This window comes from Pseudogymnoascus destructans (genome assembly GCF_001641265.1).
Source record: "Pseudogymnoascus destructans isolate 20631-21 unplaced genomic scaffold scaffold_22, whole genome shotgun sequence".
Taxonomy (NCBI): domain Eukaryota; kingdom Fungi; phylum Ascomycota; class Leotiomycetes; order Thelebolales; family Thelebolaceae; genus Pseudogymnoascus; species Pseudogymnoascus destructans.
Genome location: NW_020167541.1, coordinates 378,173 through 396,322, shown reverse-complemented (window position 1 = coordinate 396,322; position 18,150 = coordinate 378,173). Strand labels below are relative to the sequence as shown.

The 18,150-nt window shown below is 48.9% G+C and overlaps 5 protein-coding genes across 5 annotated transcripts; 1 reads left to right on the top strand and 4 right to left on the bottom strand.

Annotated features, from left to right (window-relative positions):
* Positions 1-4,500: 4,500 nt before the first annotated feature.
* VC83_07858 (uncharacterized protein) lies at positions 4,501-4,917 on the bottom strand (the record flags this gene model as incomplete). The annotated part of the gene is made up of 1 exon (XM_024471422.1): positions 4,501-4,917. The coding sequence occupies one exon, from the start codon at positions 4,915-4,917 to the stop codon at positions 4,501-4,503; it is 417 nt and encodes a 138-aa protein (XP_024321116.1).
* A 1,437-nt stretch (positions 4,918-6,354) lies between these two features.
* Positions 6,355-8,920, bottom strand: VC83_07857 (uncharacterized protein; the record flags this gene model as incomplete). The annotated part of the gene is made up of 7 exons (XM_024471421.1): positions 6,355-6,977; positions 7,033-7,093; positions 7,145-7,256; positions 7,305-7,489; positions 7,548-7,733; positions 7,913-8,269; positions 8,327-8,920. 7 exons carry the CDS (start codon positions 8,918-8,920, stop codon positions 6,355-6,357), a joined length of 2,118 nt encoding a protein of 705 aa, XP_024321121.1.
* Positions 8,921-9,694: 774 nt separating this feature from the next.
* VC83_07856 (uncharacterized protein) lies at positions 9,695-11,315 on the bottom strand. The gene is made up of 3 exons (XM_024471420.1): positions 10,887-11,315; positions 10,745-10,819; positions 9,695-10,596 (listed from the first exon to the last, which is right to left on the bottom strand). The coding sequence occupies exons 1-3, from the start codon at positions 11,093-11,095 to the stop codon at positions 9,897-9,899; spliced, it is 984 nt and encodes a 327-aa protein (XP_024321122.1). The 5' UTR covers positions 11,096-11,315; the 3' UTR covers positions 9,695-9,896.
* Positions 11,316-12,829, top strand: MMM1 (ERMES complex subunit mmm1; the record flags this gene model as incomplete). Its single annotated transcript, XM_024471419.1, has 2 exons — positions 11,316-11,516; positions 11,575-12,829. The coding sequence occupies exons 1-2, from the start codon at positions 11,479-11,481 to the stop codon at positions 12,827-12,829; spliced, it is 1,293 nt and encodes a 430-aa protein (XP_024321123.1). The 5' UTR covers positions 11,316-11,478.
* Positions 12,751-17,810, bottom strand: VC83_07854 (uncharacterized protein). The gene is made up of 2 exons (XM_024471418.1): positions 17,281-17,810; positions 12,751-17,228 (listed from the first exon to the last, which is right to left on the bottom strand). The coding sequence occupies exons 1-2, from the start codon at positions 17,444-17,446 to the stop codon at positions 13,015-13,017; spliced, it is 4,380 nt and encodes a 1,459-aa protein (XP_024321124.1). The 5' UTR covers positions 17,447-17,810; the 3' UTR covers positions 12,751-13,014.
* Between the last annotated feature and the right edge of the window lie 340 nt (positions 17,811-18,150).

Sequence of the window (18,150 nt, the reverse complement as noted above, 5' to 3'; positions counted from 1 at the left end):
CCCCCCGTAGCCCCCCGTAGCCCCCTCGCCGTCGAGTGCCTCAGTGAGGGCAGCGGCTAGCGAGTCAGCTGGGACAGCGAGGAGGGCGATGGCGAGGGGGAGCAACAGCGAGGGAGGCAACGCGAGGGAGGGAGGCAACGCGCCGAGCGCGTTGAGTGGTTTCTTGCTTAGTAAGAATCACCATGGTATATAAAACTTATTTATGAACTTACCGGGTATATAAAACTTTTGCCCTAAATAAATATATATTTTAAAGTTTTGCAGGGATATTTAAATATAATTTCTCAACGAAGGAAATATAGTAATAGAAAACGGGTAATTTGACGAAGTGGCCACCTTGATATATTCAGTGTTCGGCGGATCGTATCCGGATCTGATCCGTAGCTGTCACGGATAGGATCATGATCCGGTCAACATTTGACGGATAGATCCGGGTTATATTCGGATCTTCACGCTAAAAGTGTGACAGTAACAGTTGCTAAATTGCTCTATTTACGGATTTTATATGAGGCTACTTATAGATTTTGAGCCTCAATATCCTGTAACAGTACTTAACATATTTGGTAAGGCGTACCTAATGCCAAGGTGCCCACTCCGGCCCCACGTGCCCAAATAGGAAAGGGGACTGTCACACTGTGACGTGACAGAACTCTGTCACACTGTAACAGAGCCATTTCTAGCCTAGTAAATTAGTAGTATATCGTATGTAGTTAGCCATAATCAACAATTTGAATGACATCCTATTCTAGAAATAGGTAAATACTAATATTACTCTATGATAACTATGGAAGCCAACCCTCATGGCAGACCGAGGCAAAGAGCACCAAACGCTTAGCCGGGCTGTAGCTAAGCTTGTCTGCGAGCATAGGGCGTATATCTGTCATACTGACATTCGTTGCACTCAGTTTGCTATCAAACTCAAGAGCAAACTTGGAAATCTCCTCCTCAAACCTACAAGTCACTATACATATTTTGGCTTATCACACCAACAACAAGAGCAATACTACTCAACGATTGCTACAACCATCTATGATTCATTACACGTCATCGCTCCTTAGTTACTGGGCCGATATGACCACATAGCATATCTCTACAACCCTCTATGATTCATTACATGACATCACTCATACTACCACATGACATATCTCTACCAACTAAAGGCCTAGGAGCATGAACGATAGCTCTAAAAGCTCCTACGAACCTCTATGATTCATTACATGTCATCGCTCTTTAGTTACCCACAAGATTGGTTAAGTTATGACATAATTTGTCTATGACATAATTTGTCTATGACATAATTTGTCTATAGGGGTACTCTGACCTTGGACCTCCTTTTACTTCCTATAGGCTACGAACCTAAGAGATGGTTCTATGGGATTCTCTTACGTCGACTACAGTTACCAAGCCTGGTAATCATGGAAAGTCTTGGAAAATGAGAGAACTACACTCCTTTAGCATAAATAGGATTGCCCTTTCCTTAAGAAAGGGCAAGCAGACAATACAGTAAATCGACTATCACATACTTCCACGTCTTTTCCAAGCTTCCAAGCATTGATCTTGTTACTCCTTGTTTCTGAAAAGTCAGTGAGGTGTTAACCTCTGACTTACCCCTGAGTTCCCAGACTCAACATTTGTTGCAACTTGTCTGAACCACTTCACTACATCACACACCTGGTTGCTGCGTTGTGGAATAGTCTAAGCTACGACCCTTTGGCTCTGTTTTCTAAGACAGTGTGTTGTCTTAGTAAATTCATCCCTTCCTTGGGTGGCTAGATTCTCACATCTGGTGCACCCACCATTACAATATCGCCGAGCTTGATAGCGGCGAGCAAGACGCCCAGTCGTCTATGACAGACGCTCTGGACTCCTGGATCACCATGCTTGACTGTTACGGCTAAGTACTAGTGCTATGGCTAGCGCTTACGGCTGCAACCTCACATGATGGAACATGTTACTTGGAAAGCCTTTGTGTTTAATCCCCTGCCTCCTCTGTCAAGTCAACCTTACGCAAGAAACCTCTGTGTCTTCTATGGTTTAGAAGTCAGCGTTACATTGACGCTCGAGAGGAGGTTGTAATGGTGGGTGCACCAGATGTGAGAATCTAGCCACCCAAGGAAGGGATAAATTTACTAAGACAACACACTGTCTTAGAAAACAGAGGGTCATAGCTTAGACTATTCCACAACGCAGCAATCAGGTGTGTGATGTAGTGAAGTGGTTCAGACAAGTTGCAACAAATGTTGAGTCTGGGAACTCAGGGGTAAGTCAGAGGTTAACACCTCACTGACTTTTCAGAAACAAGTAGTAACAAGATCAATGCTTGGAAGCTTGGAAAAGACGTGGAAGTATGTGATAGTCGATTTACTGTATTGTCTGCTTGCCCTTTCTTAAGGAAAGGGCAATCCTATTTATGCTAAAAAAGTGTAGTTCTCTCATTTTCCAAGACTTTCCATGACTAACCAGGCTTGGTAACTGTAGTCGACGTAAGAGAATCCCATAGAACCATCTCCTAGGTTCCTAGCCTATAGGAAGTGAAAGGAGGTCCAATGTAATGGTGGGTGCACCAGATATGAGAATCTAGCCACCCAAGGAAGGGATGAATTTACTAAGACAACACACTGTCTTAGGAAACAGAGCCAAAGGGTTGTAGCTTAGACTATTCCACAACGCAGCAATCAGGTGTGTGATGTAGTGAAGTGGTTCAGACAAGTTGCAACAAATGTTGAGTCTGGGAACTCAGGGGTAAGTCAGAGGTTAACACCTCACTGACTTTTCAGAAACAGAGAATAACAAGATCAATGCTTGGAAGCTTGGAAAAGACGTAGAAGTATGTGCTAGTCGATTTACTGTATTGCCTGCTTGCCCTTTCTTAAGGAAAGGGCAATCCTATTTATGCCAAAGGAGTGTAGTTCTCTCATTTTCCATGACTTTCCATGACTAACCAGGCTTGGTAAATGTATTAGAAATCAAGTGCAACCCACAACTAGCTTGCTAATCATGTAGTGAACGTAAGAGAATCCCATAGAACCATCTCTTGGGTTCCTAGCCTATAGGAAGTGAAAAGGAGGTCCAAGGTCAGAGTACCTATAGATAAATTATGTCATAACTTAACCAATCTTGTGGGTAACTAAGGAGCGATGACGTGTAATGAATCATAGAGGGTTGTAGAAGCTTCTAGAGCTATCGTTCATGTTCCTAGGCCTCTAGTTGGTAGATATATGCCATGTGGTAGTATTGGCCCACCCCCTTAAGGAGGAGATTTTCTTAATAACTTGTTCAATGAGTGTTCAAATGATATGCCGTGATGTATGTAGCATAAACAGATGTAGTAGAAGAGTTTGCAGCAATCGTTGAGTAGTATTGCTTCTGTTGTTGGTGTGATAAGCCAAGATATGTATGGTGACTTGTAGGTTTGAGGAGGAGATTTCTAAGTTTGCTCTTGAGTTTGATAGCAAACTGAGTGCAACGAATGTCAGTATGACATCCAAGGTCAGAGTACCCCTATAGACAAATTATGTCATAACTTAACCAATTTTGTGGGTAACTAAGGAGCGATGACGTGTAATGAATCATAGAGGGTTGTAGAGCTTTTGGAGCTATCGTTCATGTTCCTAGGCCTCTAGTTGATAGAGATAAGTCATGTGTAGTATTAGCCCAGTAACTAAGGAGTGATGTCATTACATGACATCACTCCTTAGTTACTGGGCTAATAGAGGGTTGTAGAGATATGCTATGTGGTAATATCAGCTCAGTAACTAAGGAGCGATGACATGTAATAAATCATAGAGGGTTATAGCAATCATTGAGTAGTATTGCTCTTGTTGTTGGTGTGATAAGCAAAATATATATAGTGACTTGTAGGTTTGAGGAGGAGATTTCTAAGTTTGCTCTTGAGTTTGATAGCAAACTGAGTGCAATGATGTCAGTATGACAGATACTTTGGACTGACGAGACGTTGGTAACGGGAGGCCGCCATACTCGTACGTGGGTTACTCGAAAAGCAGGGGAAATGTGGGATGATACGTGTGTTGTAGATAGAGTACAACGGAGAAGGTAAGAGACTCCTATTTACTATAGGATTTACTAACAATCCCTAGAGGTTGGATGTTCTGGGGCTGCTTCTCAGGTGGTCTTGGAAAGGGTCCTATACTATTTTGGGAGAAGGAATATGGGAAAATAGGAGCTGAGTCCTATATGGCTCATACTGTCCCTCTAATCCACGGCTGGCTACGCCTACACCCAGGCCTTACATTGATGCAAGATGGAGCTCCAGGTCATAGAGCAGGTGCAACATATGAAGAGTTGAGATCCTGTGGTAGTTGCCCTATAGGGGTTTGTAGATGGGTACGGCCCCTGCTGGAAAGATGCTTGCCGGGGTGCTTTGGGTCTGGCGTCTGCGAAAACGTCGAAGGCATCTCGGAGTCTTGGTCTTCATTATTTCCGGTCCTCATATCATAGCCAAGTGCACGCATGCCAGCGTCACCTGTGGAACTGTACTGGTTAAATGCAGGCATGCCAGCACGTGGAATTGTACGAGTTAGGTGCAGGCATGCCAGTACCGCCCTTGCGATTGTGTGGGGAACGTGGGTAAATAATGTTGGGAGAAAGCTCGTGTACTTTGAAATCTCGTCTATCATCACCGACTGGTACCTTGTGTTGCTCAACAATCTCTAGTCGGATTTGTAAGGTAGAGGATTTGGGATCCTTTGAAGGTATTTGAAGTGTTCCTTTTGCCAGTTCATCATCAGCACTGTAATATGAAACCAAACGGTGCGTTCGTGGGCCACACATCGTTTTCTTAATGAGCCGATCCTCAACGAAGTCACCATCATCCATTAAGAGTCCAACAGCACTCTTTTCGAGATCAGCCTTGGGTTGTGGCAGTTTATCATGTCTGACCGTATCAAGGTTCGTCATTGCTTTTCGTATCGGTAGCCTCGCTTATACGGTCCTGGGAAGACCGCGTCGCTCTTTCGATGTCAGCGAGGGTTTGAGCTCGACAACCCCTTTTTGCCTCGTGGGCGTTATTTTCCGATACACGAGACAATAACCGTCTCTTCTGTGGCGTCTCCAAGTCATGCCATCGGGCCAGCGCAAAATACCGGTAGCCTTCTCCTCGTATATAAAAATATCTCCTCTTCGAGGGACTTGCGCTCTCTCTTCTTTCTTCTTTAATGGGCCGACGAGATACATGACTGATATCGCCACGGAGGCAAGCTTCAAGAAGTACCATTCCGTCTTTTGCTGAAACAATAATCCCACGATGTGAGGGTTGGATGGCGGAAGGCAAGGTGGCCTTGTCCTCCATCCTGAGTATAACCTCGTTTCTAAGATAGGCCTAGCAAGGATAATGATAGTCCGCGAGTTGCGAAAGAAGTTCCCAAGTGCCAAATTATATTTTGATGTTATTCAGTCTAATTCCCCAGTTGGTGAGCTGTTGGTAGTTCAGGTTTACCAAGGCATGCATAGCGAATAAATATATTTCCGTGGAAGGCCATACTCAGACGATAAAGTAAGCAGGAGCGATGAAGCAGTGCAGCTAGTACTCGAGGAAGGCACGATTCCGTCATGAGTTAGGGCTAAGGTGGGTAGAAGAGGAAATAGTAAGAGTTAATGGGAAGGCACGACCGCGACATGTGTCGAAGCCGACCTGGCCAGATGAGGAAAGAACGGAGGAGGCAATGGGAAGGAACGACACCGCCATAGGTCAAACCAAAAAGAGGAAAGAACAACGAGATCTAATGGGAAGGAACAATATGGTCATAAGCCAGGCCAGAGTTGGCCAGAAGAAGAAAGAGCGAAGGAGTTAATGGGAAGGGACCGCATTTTCCGGAGCTAAAGGGGCTGTCAAATCTTACCGTTTGAAGACCTAGTTCTAGGCCTAGTCATTGAGGCCCCGAAGCATTATGAGAATGTTCAGTGCTCTATTCTGTCACCAAGTCAACAACAATGAATTGGAAAGAATGCTTCAATAGGAGCAGCAAACCCTCAAATTCCGTTCCTACCCTACCATTATTAGGGCATATAACGCGGCAATTATGGTTCTCTATTCGATCGGCAGTACGGATGAGGCTCCGAGGTTTGATGTCGACCCTCATGAAGACTGTTCTAATAAATATCAGCTTTAGAGATCAATGATATCTTACGCGAGCCAGTGCCCCAGAGAGGCCCTCGTACCTGATAATCTCTGTTCTTCCTCGTGGCGATCATGGCGACCCATCTATTATTTCCGTCTCTTGGCACCCCTCCTGGCGTAGTGATCGGACCGGTAGCGAGCCTGCTAATGACCAACTGAGTGCCTGCAAATAGAATCAGAGCAGCCTAGTGCATAACTTCTTCCAAGCCACAGCTCAGCTACTGTTCATTCCTGAACCAAGGGCGACCCTGCCCATATTCCAGGCCTGGATAATCCATCGGAACCGGCACTACTCCCTCAAATATTGAACTTATATCGATATCGTGGTCCTGCGCAGTCTGTCGGGGCATAGTTGCTGGAGTGTCTATGTTTTGTGATGAAGCGGATCGGTTCACCGGGATGACGACTCCACACTCCCAATTCCTGCAATATAACTTCACCTGCTTGGTGCTCTTGTTTTTCGTGAGGCGCCCCCAAGCGCTCTCCGAGAGGTTGGCACTCCCGACATACGCCCACGCTTTGCCCCGGTCTCCATCGGCATTCATGTGAGTTGGTGCGGTGAAGAGCAGCTTGCTGTGCAGCAATAACCCGGCCCTCTTGCTCTTGCAGTCGCGGAACAATTCCTTCGGAAACTGTTCCCGCTGGTAATATTTCGGATCAAGGCATATCGTACCCCCCGAATTCGTGCCATTTTTGCTTGTTCGGACGGTCTCGTGGCTTGGAAACATAATACGGAAACCTTCTTCCATCTCCATTAACAGCGTCTCCTCTTTAGTAGTGCGCTTTCTGTAAGCTGGGGAGGTGCTCGTCCGCCAAGTAAGTTCTGTCAAGCCATCGTCTCCTAAACAGTATTAGCCTTCCATACACCAATATTCATCGCAGTGGCAGTTGCATACCTTTGCAAGCCAGAAGAATGGCCAGCACGAAATCGTCCGTGAGTGCACCGATTGATGCAGACTGGTTGGGTCAGCAGGTTTATCAACATATGCTGATGGGCTGTTCACTTACAACGAATGTTACATTCAAAGGACCGGTGTTGGCGAGTCCCAGTTCTTGAATTGCAGAACCAAGACCAGGGTAGCCGATGGTTTTCCAATCGTTTTCCGTGTGGTTGCCTCCTCTGTATGCTTATTAGTGGCTTGAAATAAGAATTTGTTCTCAAACTTACATCGAATGCACAAATGCCAGACCTGCGGTTTGCGAGAAATCAAACTTCAAGAGACTATCGGTAATTTTGGAGTCCAACCCCTGAGCTTTCAAAAAGCGCCGAAGTTCTCTACAAAATGGTGTAAGGTTTTCAATGGATACAACCTTGTTGGCTGCCAACCTGGGCAGGTCAATCAAGAAAACGGTCTACAGAGAGTCAGCAAATTCTTTGATATTAACAAAGATCAAATATAGCTACACGTACGTTTTCCATTACTCCTGTTTCTCCCCAGTCGTATGGAACGAGATTGGCACTTGGTACGACGACTCTCAAATGACTCGGGTGAGCAAGCAGCTGCAGTTTCGAGTGCATAGTGCTGACTGTTTCATCCTTGTTGGAAGGGAAGCAGAATCTCACATTACTTGGGGCGCTCTTTCTGACTTCTTCTTGCTATATATAGGGTTAGTTTCAATGGCCATAAATAAGAACATTTATTTCACAATAGTATTGTCCTAGACCATTGTTCAACATGATAAGAAGTGCAACTTTTTGCCCGACCTTCCCCTCTTGCAACTCCAATTGGGTCGGGGAAGATGACAGATAGCATAGAAAAATAAACACAAACTTACATCGTCTCTAGGTACTGCTTGAGCAATGAGTATTAGTTTAGTCCTCGCCATATCCAATTTCGACAGGATCCATTCCTGATCCCATTGGAATGAGCTAAGGACCGCCAGATCAAGATCGTTTTTCTGGAGAACCTCCTCAATCTTTATGTCCCCCGATCTTGGAAAGCCAAACGCCCACGTCTGTTTGACGACACCATGTGGATATTGGACTCCAGATCCCATTCGAGGCTGCTGGTCCTTGGATGGTTGGGCCTCTGGCATCTTAGTGCGGCTGGTCTCTTCCAATCTCCGGGTATCATCTGGACCAGGGGTGAAGCGCTCGATATCCGCAAGCATTGCTGGCTCCGACTTCATGAGCTGAGATGGAATCAGAAACTCAGCCGCAGTTTTCACGTGCGTGGGATGCAACGCTACCTTGGTATCAGATTTGCCTGCCACGTTTCTGCCACCTGGCTTGTCTGTGAGCGGTCGATCAGACATTCCAGATGACTTCAGGCCTGGGCCTAATATTGCCTTCTTCAACGGCGGTTCGGCTACATCACTGTTTTCTGGCTGTGACGATATAGCCTTTCGTTTTTCTGCTCTGGCGAGCCTTTCTTCTTCCATTTTCTTCCGGTCAAGGCCACCAAGACCTGACATCATGGCTGTTGGTTCCTTAATATCAGATGGTTTGGAGAGCTCTTGTCCACTTTGATTCACGGGCTTGGCTGCGGCCTGGCTATTAGCGTGCTTTGTTTCAGCGTTTCGGACTTGTGGCCTTATCACCAGAGATTCTTCTAGTTTGATCTCATTATCTGGTACAACGGAGCCTTTTTGACCCGAGCCTGACGGAGGCTTATCACGGACGGCCGGTTGATCAAGGTCGTCAGTATCTGTATCATCATCACTGATAAGATCGATCACCACGGGCCGTTTTGGTGCTGGTGAAGAAAGCTGTTCAGCGTCTTGCAAAGATAGAGCAATTGCTTTGTTCAGGTCATCATCCTCATCACTCGATTGGTAAGACATTGCATATCAACTATCATCAGAGCCGGGTGAGCTGTGGTATTGTTTTGTTGTGTTGAACAATCAAACGCGAGTCAGCAAAGAAACAGATGTCCAATGGCAATATTCCGCGTCGAAGCACCTTACGATCGGCGGCTTTGAAGTATCAAATTATCAAATGTCATCCAAGACCGCACCCCGATGTCAGGTATGCCAGGACCGGTGTAAAACGACGGCAAAAGGAATAACAAGTATAAACTTCCAAAAATAAAATTCAGAGGACAAGAGCTTTGAAGCAGCAACTTTTGTGCACACTTTTGAGTTGATATCGCCCGTAGAAGTGTTGTTGTTCACCGACTTGTGATGTTGAATGCTTATTTACGGCGGAGGTGTTGTTCATAAGTTTTGTGAGTGGGTCGGGCTAGGGCCCCCTGCGTAGGCTGGCTTGGAAATTCTGGCCAAAGTACCGATTCTCACGCGTCACGAACACTTGAGTGTGAGAGCAATCAATTCTGTAGAATAATGACAATCAATTCTGTAGAATAATGAGTAGAGTAGATACCTAAACCCCTATATAAAACTATACTATAAGCCTAGTACTCTGTGTGCATACCATTTGCAGCAATTATTGCTGCCATACGTGTAGGCATACGATTAAGGAGGAGTGAGAAGCAGAGAGTGGTGAGAGGGAGGGCGTTAGGATTCTGCGGGTGTGGGCTCTGCACTGCATTGATAAAACTCCTCCGGTCTCTTGTTCACAAAGAATGCAAGGTAACCTGGTAAATAGGAAGAATAGTGACCTCCCCACAGAAAAGCAGAACTCGAGTTGTTTATCGTATCAGGTCCTATTCCCCATAAATGCGCTCCCAGAATCGTACGGTGAGAGATATTTTGATCGCCAAACCTTTCTATGCAATAACATCTATAATACCCTCCACGCCTTACAATGTCCAATGTACATGCCATATAATACAAGATCTTTCCTTAGCCTCTGCAACACTCACTTCTTCGTAACCTCCTTCTTCTCGTCCTTCTTCTGGTTTAGAATCTTCACCGCATCCTTACTATACACATAACTCGCCCCACTCCAAATCGTCGTCGCCGCAACCAAATACTGAAACCCCGTCATCGTTGCTCCCAACTCAAACGGTATTAACGGCATCGCTGTCGTCGCTCCAATCAGCCCCAGCTGCAGTGCCGTATTATACTTGCTAATCGTCGTCGGTCTGACCTCCGCGCTCGGCAGACTAAAATCCCAGTACCGCGTCAGAGTCTTCGGTGGCGGCAGACTAATCCAACGGTAATATATGGCCGAGATCCCGAGGCCCACGTCGCGGCCTAGAATGATGAATGCGAGCCACACAGGCAGCATCCCCTGCATCGCCAGCGTGACCGTCAGAACGGTCATCAAAATCTTGTCGGCCAGCGGGTCAATGATGGTCCCCACCACTGTTTGTAGGTTCCATTTCCGCGCAATCCAGCCGTCCACGAGGTCCGTGATGCCGGCATAGGCGAAGAGCCCGAGAGCCCAGGCGTGCGCATCGTTGAGAACGAGGTAGCCGACGACGGGGGCGGCGATGAGGCGTGTTAGGGTTAGGAAGTTGGGGATCGTGTAGATGTTCTCGTGGGGCGTGAGTTGCGCTAAGGCCTTGACGACGTTGGATTTCAGGGGCTTGAGACCCTTTGGGGATGAGACGTCGCTGGAGAGGCGTTAGTGAGGGTTGGGGGTCATGTGATTTCTTGTGGGGTAGGGGCAGGCGAATTGCGTTCTGGTGGGATTGAGATGGGAAGAGGGCCATTTCAGAGGCATATGCCACTGAATATATTGGAGAGTAGCAGTTGATTTACCTTTCCGAGGTTTGCGGCTTCCTTTCTGGCTCCGAAGAGTAGTTCCGGTGCAGGCCGAGCCTGGGAGTAAATGATCTAAGTCAGGAGAAATCAGAGCCAAACTCCCCATAAGATAGTGTTGCAAACGCAAGAGGTAGCTAACCCATTCGATAGCTTCAGAGATGTGACAGTGGGTGTACTTGAAGATATGCTAGAGCATGTCCAGAGATTCGCCCTGGACTGCCGAGAGAACCGTGATGCAACAGACTGAGGCTTTAGGAGCAGCGAGGTTGGCGTCGGAGAAGACCGCACAGCTTGGAACAGGGCGACATGTTGGCGATTAGGCTGACGGAGCAGTTGGAGTGTCGCCATCGGACGTTCTTCGTCGTCGTCGTCGTCGAGTTCAACGGCGGACGTCAAATCAAGTCACGCGACCTGAATTACACGAGGCTGAATGCCGAGGCTGGGACGTCTGCCAGGTGTAAATGGGTCCTGAGCCAATCATGGCCCGTGAGTGGGGAAACATCGTCCAAGCTGGGATGACGTTGAAGTCGCGAGGCTGTAAAAAAGTTAACTACATATCAAAAGCCGCCCATAATTGCCCAGCGAAGTAAAGGCAGATTTCAGAATAATACTACTTCTTGGAGCTTATAACAGGTGCGGTTTATTATTCCTTGGGCTCTTTCTGCCTATCGTATCGATCGGCTCCAAGGAGCTTGCGATGCCCTCGAGAGCCAGGCATTGATCCCCCCACAATGTCGACGAACACCGCCCCTATACACCATGAGTCCTCGTAAGCACCCCTCCTATCATATCCCACACTCGCCACGCATATGCTTAACTCTATCCAGATTATCATTCACCCAGGGCCTTCTCATCGGCCAACTCTCCATCGTAATACTCATCGGCGCGTTCATCAAATTCTTCATCTTCGGCGACCCGCCATCTCCCGACCTCACGGCCGCTCTCCGTGCCACCGAGCGCCGCAGCCGCACACTTGCACATAAACGATCGCTCCTGTCCCTGCGCCCACCATCTGCTCATTCACACTCTCACACCCAGAACCTGAGCCGAAAGCGCTCCTCCGCGTTGCGAAACCCGCCTCCTCTTACGATAGGCACCATTCTCTCAAAAACATACTACAATGTCGACGCGCACCAACCCGAGTCGCTTGACTGGTTCAATGTTTTGATTGCTCAAACCATCGCCCAGTTTCGCGCTGACGCACAGCACGATGATGCGATTTTGACCTCGCTGACCCGCGCCCTGAACGGAGCTTCTCGGCCGGATTTCCTCGACGAGATCAAAGTCACAGAACTCAGCCTCGGCGAAGACTTCCCCATCTTCAGCAATTGCCGCGTCATCCCCGTTGATGACGATGGCATTGCAACCTCAGCGCCCCACGGCTGCGGCCGCGAGAGCAAACGTCTCCAAGCACGCATGGACGTCGACCTCTCCGACTTCATAACCCTCGCGCTCGAAACCAAGCTCCTCCTCAACTACCCCAAGCCCCTCACCGCCATCCTCCCCGTCGCCCTCGCCGTGAGCGTTGTCCGCTTCTCCGGCACGCTCTCCATGTCCTTCATCCCCTCCTCGTCCTCTCCCGCGCACAACACCGCAACCACAATGGCCTTCTCCTTCCTCGACGACTACCGCCTCGACTTCTCGATCCGCAGTCTCGTCGGCTCGCGCTCGCGCCTCCAGGACGTCCCTAAGATTGCCAGCCTCGTTGAGAAGCGCCTACACGACTGGTTCGACGAGCGCTGCGTCGAGCCGCGCTTTCAGGAGATCGCGCTGCCGAGTCTGTGGCCTAGGAAGAAGAATACGAGGGGTGGAGAGGAGACGCCAGAGGCGGCGCCGGGGCCGAGTATGAGTCGCAAGGAGGCGAAGATGGCGGCGAAGGAGGTGGAGAGGGGGATTATGGCTGAGGCGAGGAGGGAAGTGGAGAGGGAGGCGGAGGAGAAGGCTGAGAGGGAGAGGGCGAGGCAATGGGAGAGGGATGCGGTGGAGGAGGATGAGTTGGAAGGTATGGGTGGGGTGCGGAGGAGGAGGAGGATGACGCGGGGTGAGGAGTATGCGATGCCTGGAAGCATGCCCATGGGTTGATGCTTCGAAGTTTAGATATTTGGATTATGGAGACGGGAAGGGGATGGTTAGATACGGAACAGCATTGTTGGCGCACTTTATGACACACCATAGAATCTCATCTACTCTCACAATAATCTTCCTCTCTCATCGGGAATAAGCTTATATCGTCTATTCGTCTATCTACATATACATATAAACTACCACTACTCCTTATCACTCTCGGCATCAACAACCCGCAATCCTAACGGTTCTCTCGCATACCACACCCTCCTCTCCCTGGCACCAAGCAACGCATCCATCATCGCTTCTGTCCCAGCTCTCTGTCTCCCAACCTTTTCTCTATTCCCAAAATCTCCCCTCTCCTTCTCCACGCCCCACAGCCTCGTCTCCTCAACACATGCCCCGACCTCAAACTCTCCCTTGCACAGCGCCGTCATCGTAACACGCACTTCTGTCGTCCCATGCGCAGCCAGCACCGGCAGCGTGCGCTGTAGTGTCCCATCCCAGACCACCTTCTTGGAGAGATCGAGCGCGTGCCCGTGCGCGTGGTTGCATAGACTAGGTTGCAGTCGGAGTAGGGGGTAAACGGGTGTAGCGGAGCGGTTGGTGATAGTAACGACGAGATGCAAAAAATCGTCGACCTCAACAGTTGTCTGTGGTGTGCGGCTCGGAGGCCCGCCGTTGACGCGCAAACTGATGCCCACGTCTTCGATCTTGAGGGCATCAATCGTGCGCGGCACGAGGCGCATACCGCGAAGCTCGATAACACCCTTGCGTTCTGTGCCTGAGGTGGTGCGCCAGGTGCCGCTGAGTGAACGGAGGATCTCCTCGCGGTACCAGAAGGCTTCGCGGCTGGCCTTCTCGGAGTCGACAGATATGCGGCCGGAGCTGACTACGAACTGACGCTGTCTAGCTGGGTCAAGGACTGGGATGGCTTTGTGCGGGTCGTCGAGAAAAATTCGTTTTATGGGGAACACGACCCTTGAAGTGCTGCCGGGCAGGATTTCTTCTTCAATGGAGCGGCCTGAGCCCACTTCAAGCCTGGCGCGGAGAGGTGATGGCCAGGCATTGCGAAGATCTAGCACCAACAGGCAATAATCCCGTGCGTCGATGTCCTCGGTATCTCCCTTTGCAGCTTCACCACACAGGGACCAGAGGTTGCTGGGGATGTCGTGGCCCAATGGTTCAAGGTCGATCCGAGAGAGTTCGACTCCTGCGTTAACAGTTACCGTTATCGGCATGCTAACTTGCCTTGTATGAAAGGGTCCCTTCACTTTGCTGGCTGGCTGGCCAAGATGCGCGTAATCAATTAGAACAGCCGCGCTTGTCAAGCCTGGTTTGCCAAGAACCTCGAAATCAACCGTCTTTGTGGCGCCAGGAGGTATGTATGTTTCATCGCTCTCTCCTTCCCTCTTTACGTACCGCAATGCGGCCTTTCGAGAAAGTACAAGCTCATATTCGTACAGTTCAGCAGGCGAAGCATCGCGTTTGCTAAGGGCTGTCTGTAGAGGTCCTTGGGTGGAATCTTGGAAAGAAAATAGTAGTAGGTCAACGGGGGTGGTTGTCGAGAGGTTCTTGAGTGTAACGGAGAAAGTTTGACGTTCGCCTTCAAGAACCATGGCAGCTGCTTGGGAGAAGCTGGTGGAGGTGATCACAACCATTGGTTGCGGAGCGATTGCCGTCAACGATAAAGATGATGGCTTGGGAAGGCGTGGGTCGATAGCCGGACGTTTCGATAAAGATGCATCCGATACTGGGCGTTCCCCTCTCTTTCTCTGCACCGCAAGACCTAAGGCTTTAACCTTTATATCTGAGAGAGGCGACCACGGCTCTAAAAATATAGGAAACCTGCGTTCCCTACAACCTCTGAGTTTGACCATACAGCCTGTGATCTTAAATGAACCTGCTGCTCGAGGCGTCCCTGAAACGTTCAGAATCTGCGTTCGGTAAGGCCCAACTACAGTTTCTTGCGCTGCTGATTCAAAGTCGCCTCCATTAGCTTCAAGACGGATCCTGTCAATCACTATCTCAAACTCATACGGGTTCTGGAGAGTGACTTTGAAGGTGGCGCTCTCGCCACAGACCAGTAGCCTTTCCACGGCTTCGGTGTTCGGCCTCTTCAAAAATGGATTATAAATAAATGGGTTCTTCCCCCCAGCTTCTGCAGTTTTTGCCGTCCCGCCAAGATCAGAACTCCGGTGTGGGTTCGGGGTGCGAGAAGCTGGTAGGGCTTCAAGCTCGACGCCACGGACGAGGAACTCGTCCCAATACTCGGCCTCTAAATTTTGCAGCCCGATTTTAGCAGCGGCATCAAACGTCCTCGAAATATTGATAGACAGTCTGACTTGCTCGTCTCTCGACATCATCGGCGACGCATTCTCTGTACGAGGCCCTGGTGCTATCCCTGTCCCAGCTGTCCGCAGTAAATCGGCACTAAACCTAAGGACACCTTGAAAATCAGGGAGAGCTTCACAAAAGCCAATGCACGCCCGAAGAACATTCATCTTCATGGATTTGCCCCCAAATTGACGTGCTGCTGTGTTCTCCATTATGCGTGCCACAACGGCCTCATCCGAGTCATCGCATGGTTTGTCGCCATTTTTGGCATCACCTCTTGGCGAGGACGGGAAGCCTACTACACCGTATGTTTTTCCCACGAGGCCTAATAGTGCATCCATGCCACTTTCAACATCACCTTCTCCAAGGTCCAAAGCACCAGCCCCAGTCGTATTACCATTAATATGGCTCAGTGCAGCCAGTCCTGCCGCAGGGTGTATACCCATCTCTGCTGCGCCTGCAATTCTAGCACTCACAAGCCCGGGGATAAGGATTGAAACCAGTTCCCGCATCACCATAGCCTTCTTTCTATCGTAACCAAGAAACCCGAGAACAGACGCAATGCCAGCCAATATGACAGTACGGTCGATTAGAGAAAGCCCCTTCGCCGCGGCTGATGACGGAAATGCCCGAAATAAGGTAGTAGCAATTACTGATCGAGCTGGGTGAATATTTAATCGTGGGGTTCGAGTATTAGGTTTGGCAAAGAACGGGGTGCCCAAGACCAAAAGCTGCAAGGAGCCATCGTCAAGTCTACCTCCGGCAAGATGCACGGCTGATAGGAGCTTCGAAAATCGAATCGCAGACTCAGAGAACGGGAGCTGCGGTAACGACTCGCCAGTAAAATTTGACGCGCGCTCATACAGGCTGAGTATTCTGTCCAGCAAGTCTGGGAGAAGTACAGCGAGATTTTGTAGAACTGCTAACCGGTTGATTGTCTCAGGGGAATTCTGCTCTCCAGGTGTTCCAGGTGTTGTTGGGGTTGGCGATTTTTCGGGCACGACATAGCAGAGTTGTGGAATCTGAAAGTCTAAGCCAATCCAAGCAAGCATAATCATTGCAACTACAAGTCCTTCCATGGCTTTGGCATGCCATAGATGATCATTGTTGGTCTTAGCAATATATGCGCCTCCAACCAATTCTTTCATAGCATCTTGCCAACGGCCAGCCTGGAGGTATAGGCCTCCAATTGCTATTGAAACGCGGCCTTTTCCTTTATTTCTCGACCTCTCGCTGAGGCTACCTGATCCAAAACCTTGCGTTGAGATACGGCCGCGGCTTTGCTCTTGAATTTTGTCCGCGACACTATTAGACCGACTTAAAGGCGGGCTCATGGTACTTGAGACGCCTTCACTTGGTGTGTTGGGTCCTGCGCTGGGTGTTGTTTGGCGTGGCACAGACGCTGCGCGTAAGTGCTCCCCCTGTTGTGAGCCGAACCGTACAGGCATGGACATGCGGACCTGGCTCCTATCAGCTTCGGGCGTCGCTGATCGAGAATCCATATCAGGGATACTATATTGAGAAGCCCGCCTCGATATAGTTCCACTATCTCCATTAGACCACGAGTATCCGGGGCCCTGCCTCCCATCTAGAACCACATTTGGTGATTCCATCATAGCCATCCCTTGCAATGACTTGGCCATTGTAGTCAGCTCAGCCAGTAAAACAGAAGACAAATCACACATGATTGTCTTCATCGTCGTTATATTAGACGCCTTGACAGAAGGCACAGGTATCAAGCCATCAGGCAGTGCTGTAGACTCCTTCTGATGGTGATAGTCGAAGAGCAGGGCCTGATGCACCAAGGCTTTTGGATACTGGTCTCTGATAGTCTCCAGCTCTTGGTCTAAATCTCGAATATGTTGTAAATGCGTCTGGTAATCGTATCCATTAGTTTCGTTCCCGTCCTTATCTTTATTTGATACATGATTGTGTTCGGAGCCATCTGCAATCGCAAGAATGACAAGCGGGGCGCGGTATAATTCGAAGGGGGCTAAGGCGAGGTGCGAAGTAGGTGGAAGTGAGGTCGTAAGGTCATAAACTATCATGCCAACTGGAAAGGCCAGTGGGGAGAACATGTCTATGATCGTCAGCAGTTGGTCAAGGGTGATCTCAATCGTCGTGAGGCTTACTTCTATCAGGTCGTTGATCGGGACTAATGTCCCCCAGTCGAACGACATTCTCAGGGTATAATCGCTGAATAAATGTCTCAAAGTGTGCTCTTTTCACCTGTCCAAGAGGCAGTATCAACGCCTTGACCCTCGCTGGCGCGATGGGCGACAGAGGGTCAAACACCATACTGTCATTTGGAGGTGCGGTTGCACAGCGGAATTGGGTGGAAGATGGATGCTGGTTATTCTATATGTATCGCGAAACTATAACGAATCGAATCATAAGATTCATACAAGAAATCTGGTTCGTAGGTTCAGAGCTATGATAGGGAGCTCTTGACAGTTGCGATCCTGCCACTCCTATCGCGGATATCCCCACAGTGTGCAACCAAAGCACAGCCAAGCCCCTTCCCGCCGCTAGACACATTTAGGCATTCCCCATCAGATGAACAGCTTTCTTCAACACTCCAGGGTTCAACTTTATCAAAATGCTATATTTTGGGCCAGCCAGCACTTCTTGGGATCTGCTAGCCTGGGGCTCTTTAGACAATCTTTTCGGAATAATAAATCAATCAAAATAATTTGCTGCTACTCGAAACTCTTGAGCTTTATCTGTACTTGAAAGCTAGGCTCTCTCCGTTGATGTAGGCATCTCGTATGACTATCTGAACCCCTCAATCCCATTTCTGTGGTCGCGAGACAATGAACCTACGTAAACCACCTCGTTAGGGTCCAGGTGAGGTAAGATGTGGATAGCATGCAAGGTAACCTATGCTCTCATATTATCTCCCAATCTCATCTACTTCATTCAATTCCAAAACAAGCTCGTTGCTCTCTCTATTCCTCCTATCCATACCAACACAGAAACAACCAAAATGGTCAAATCAGACG

What these genes read in the sequence shown, in the direction of transcription:
- VC83_07856 (XM_024471420.1), bottom strand. Translation starts at nt 11,095, where the DNA reads ATGGCGACACTCCAACTGCTCCGTCAGCCTAATCGCCAACATGTCGCC. An exon ending in TCTCTGAAGCTATCGAATGG is followed by an intron (nt 10,820 to 10,886) that starts GTTAGCTACCTC and finishes CTCCTGACTTAG; the next exon opens with ATCATTTACTCCCAGGCTCG. An exon ending in AAGCCGCAAACCTCGGAAAG is followed by an intron (nt 10,597 to 10,744) that starts GTAAATCAACTG and finishes ACGCCTCTCCAG; the next exon opens with CGACGTCTCATCCCCAAAGG.
- VC83_07854 (XM_024471418.1), bottom strand. Translation starts at nt 17,446, where the DNA reads ATGGTGTTTGACCCTCTGTCGCCCATCGCGCCAGCGAGGGTCAAGGCG. An exon ending in CGATCAACGACCTGATAGAA is followed by an intron (nt 17,229 to 17,280) that starts GTAAGCCTCACG and finishes TGACGATCATAG; the next exon opens with ACATGTTCTCCCCACTGGCC.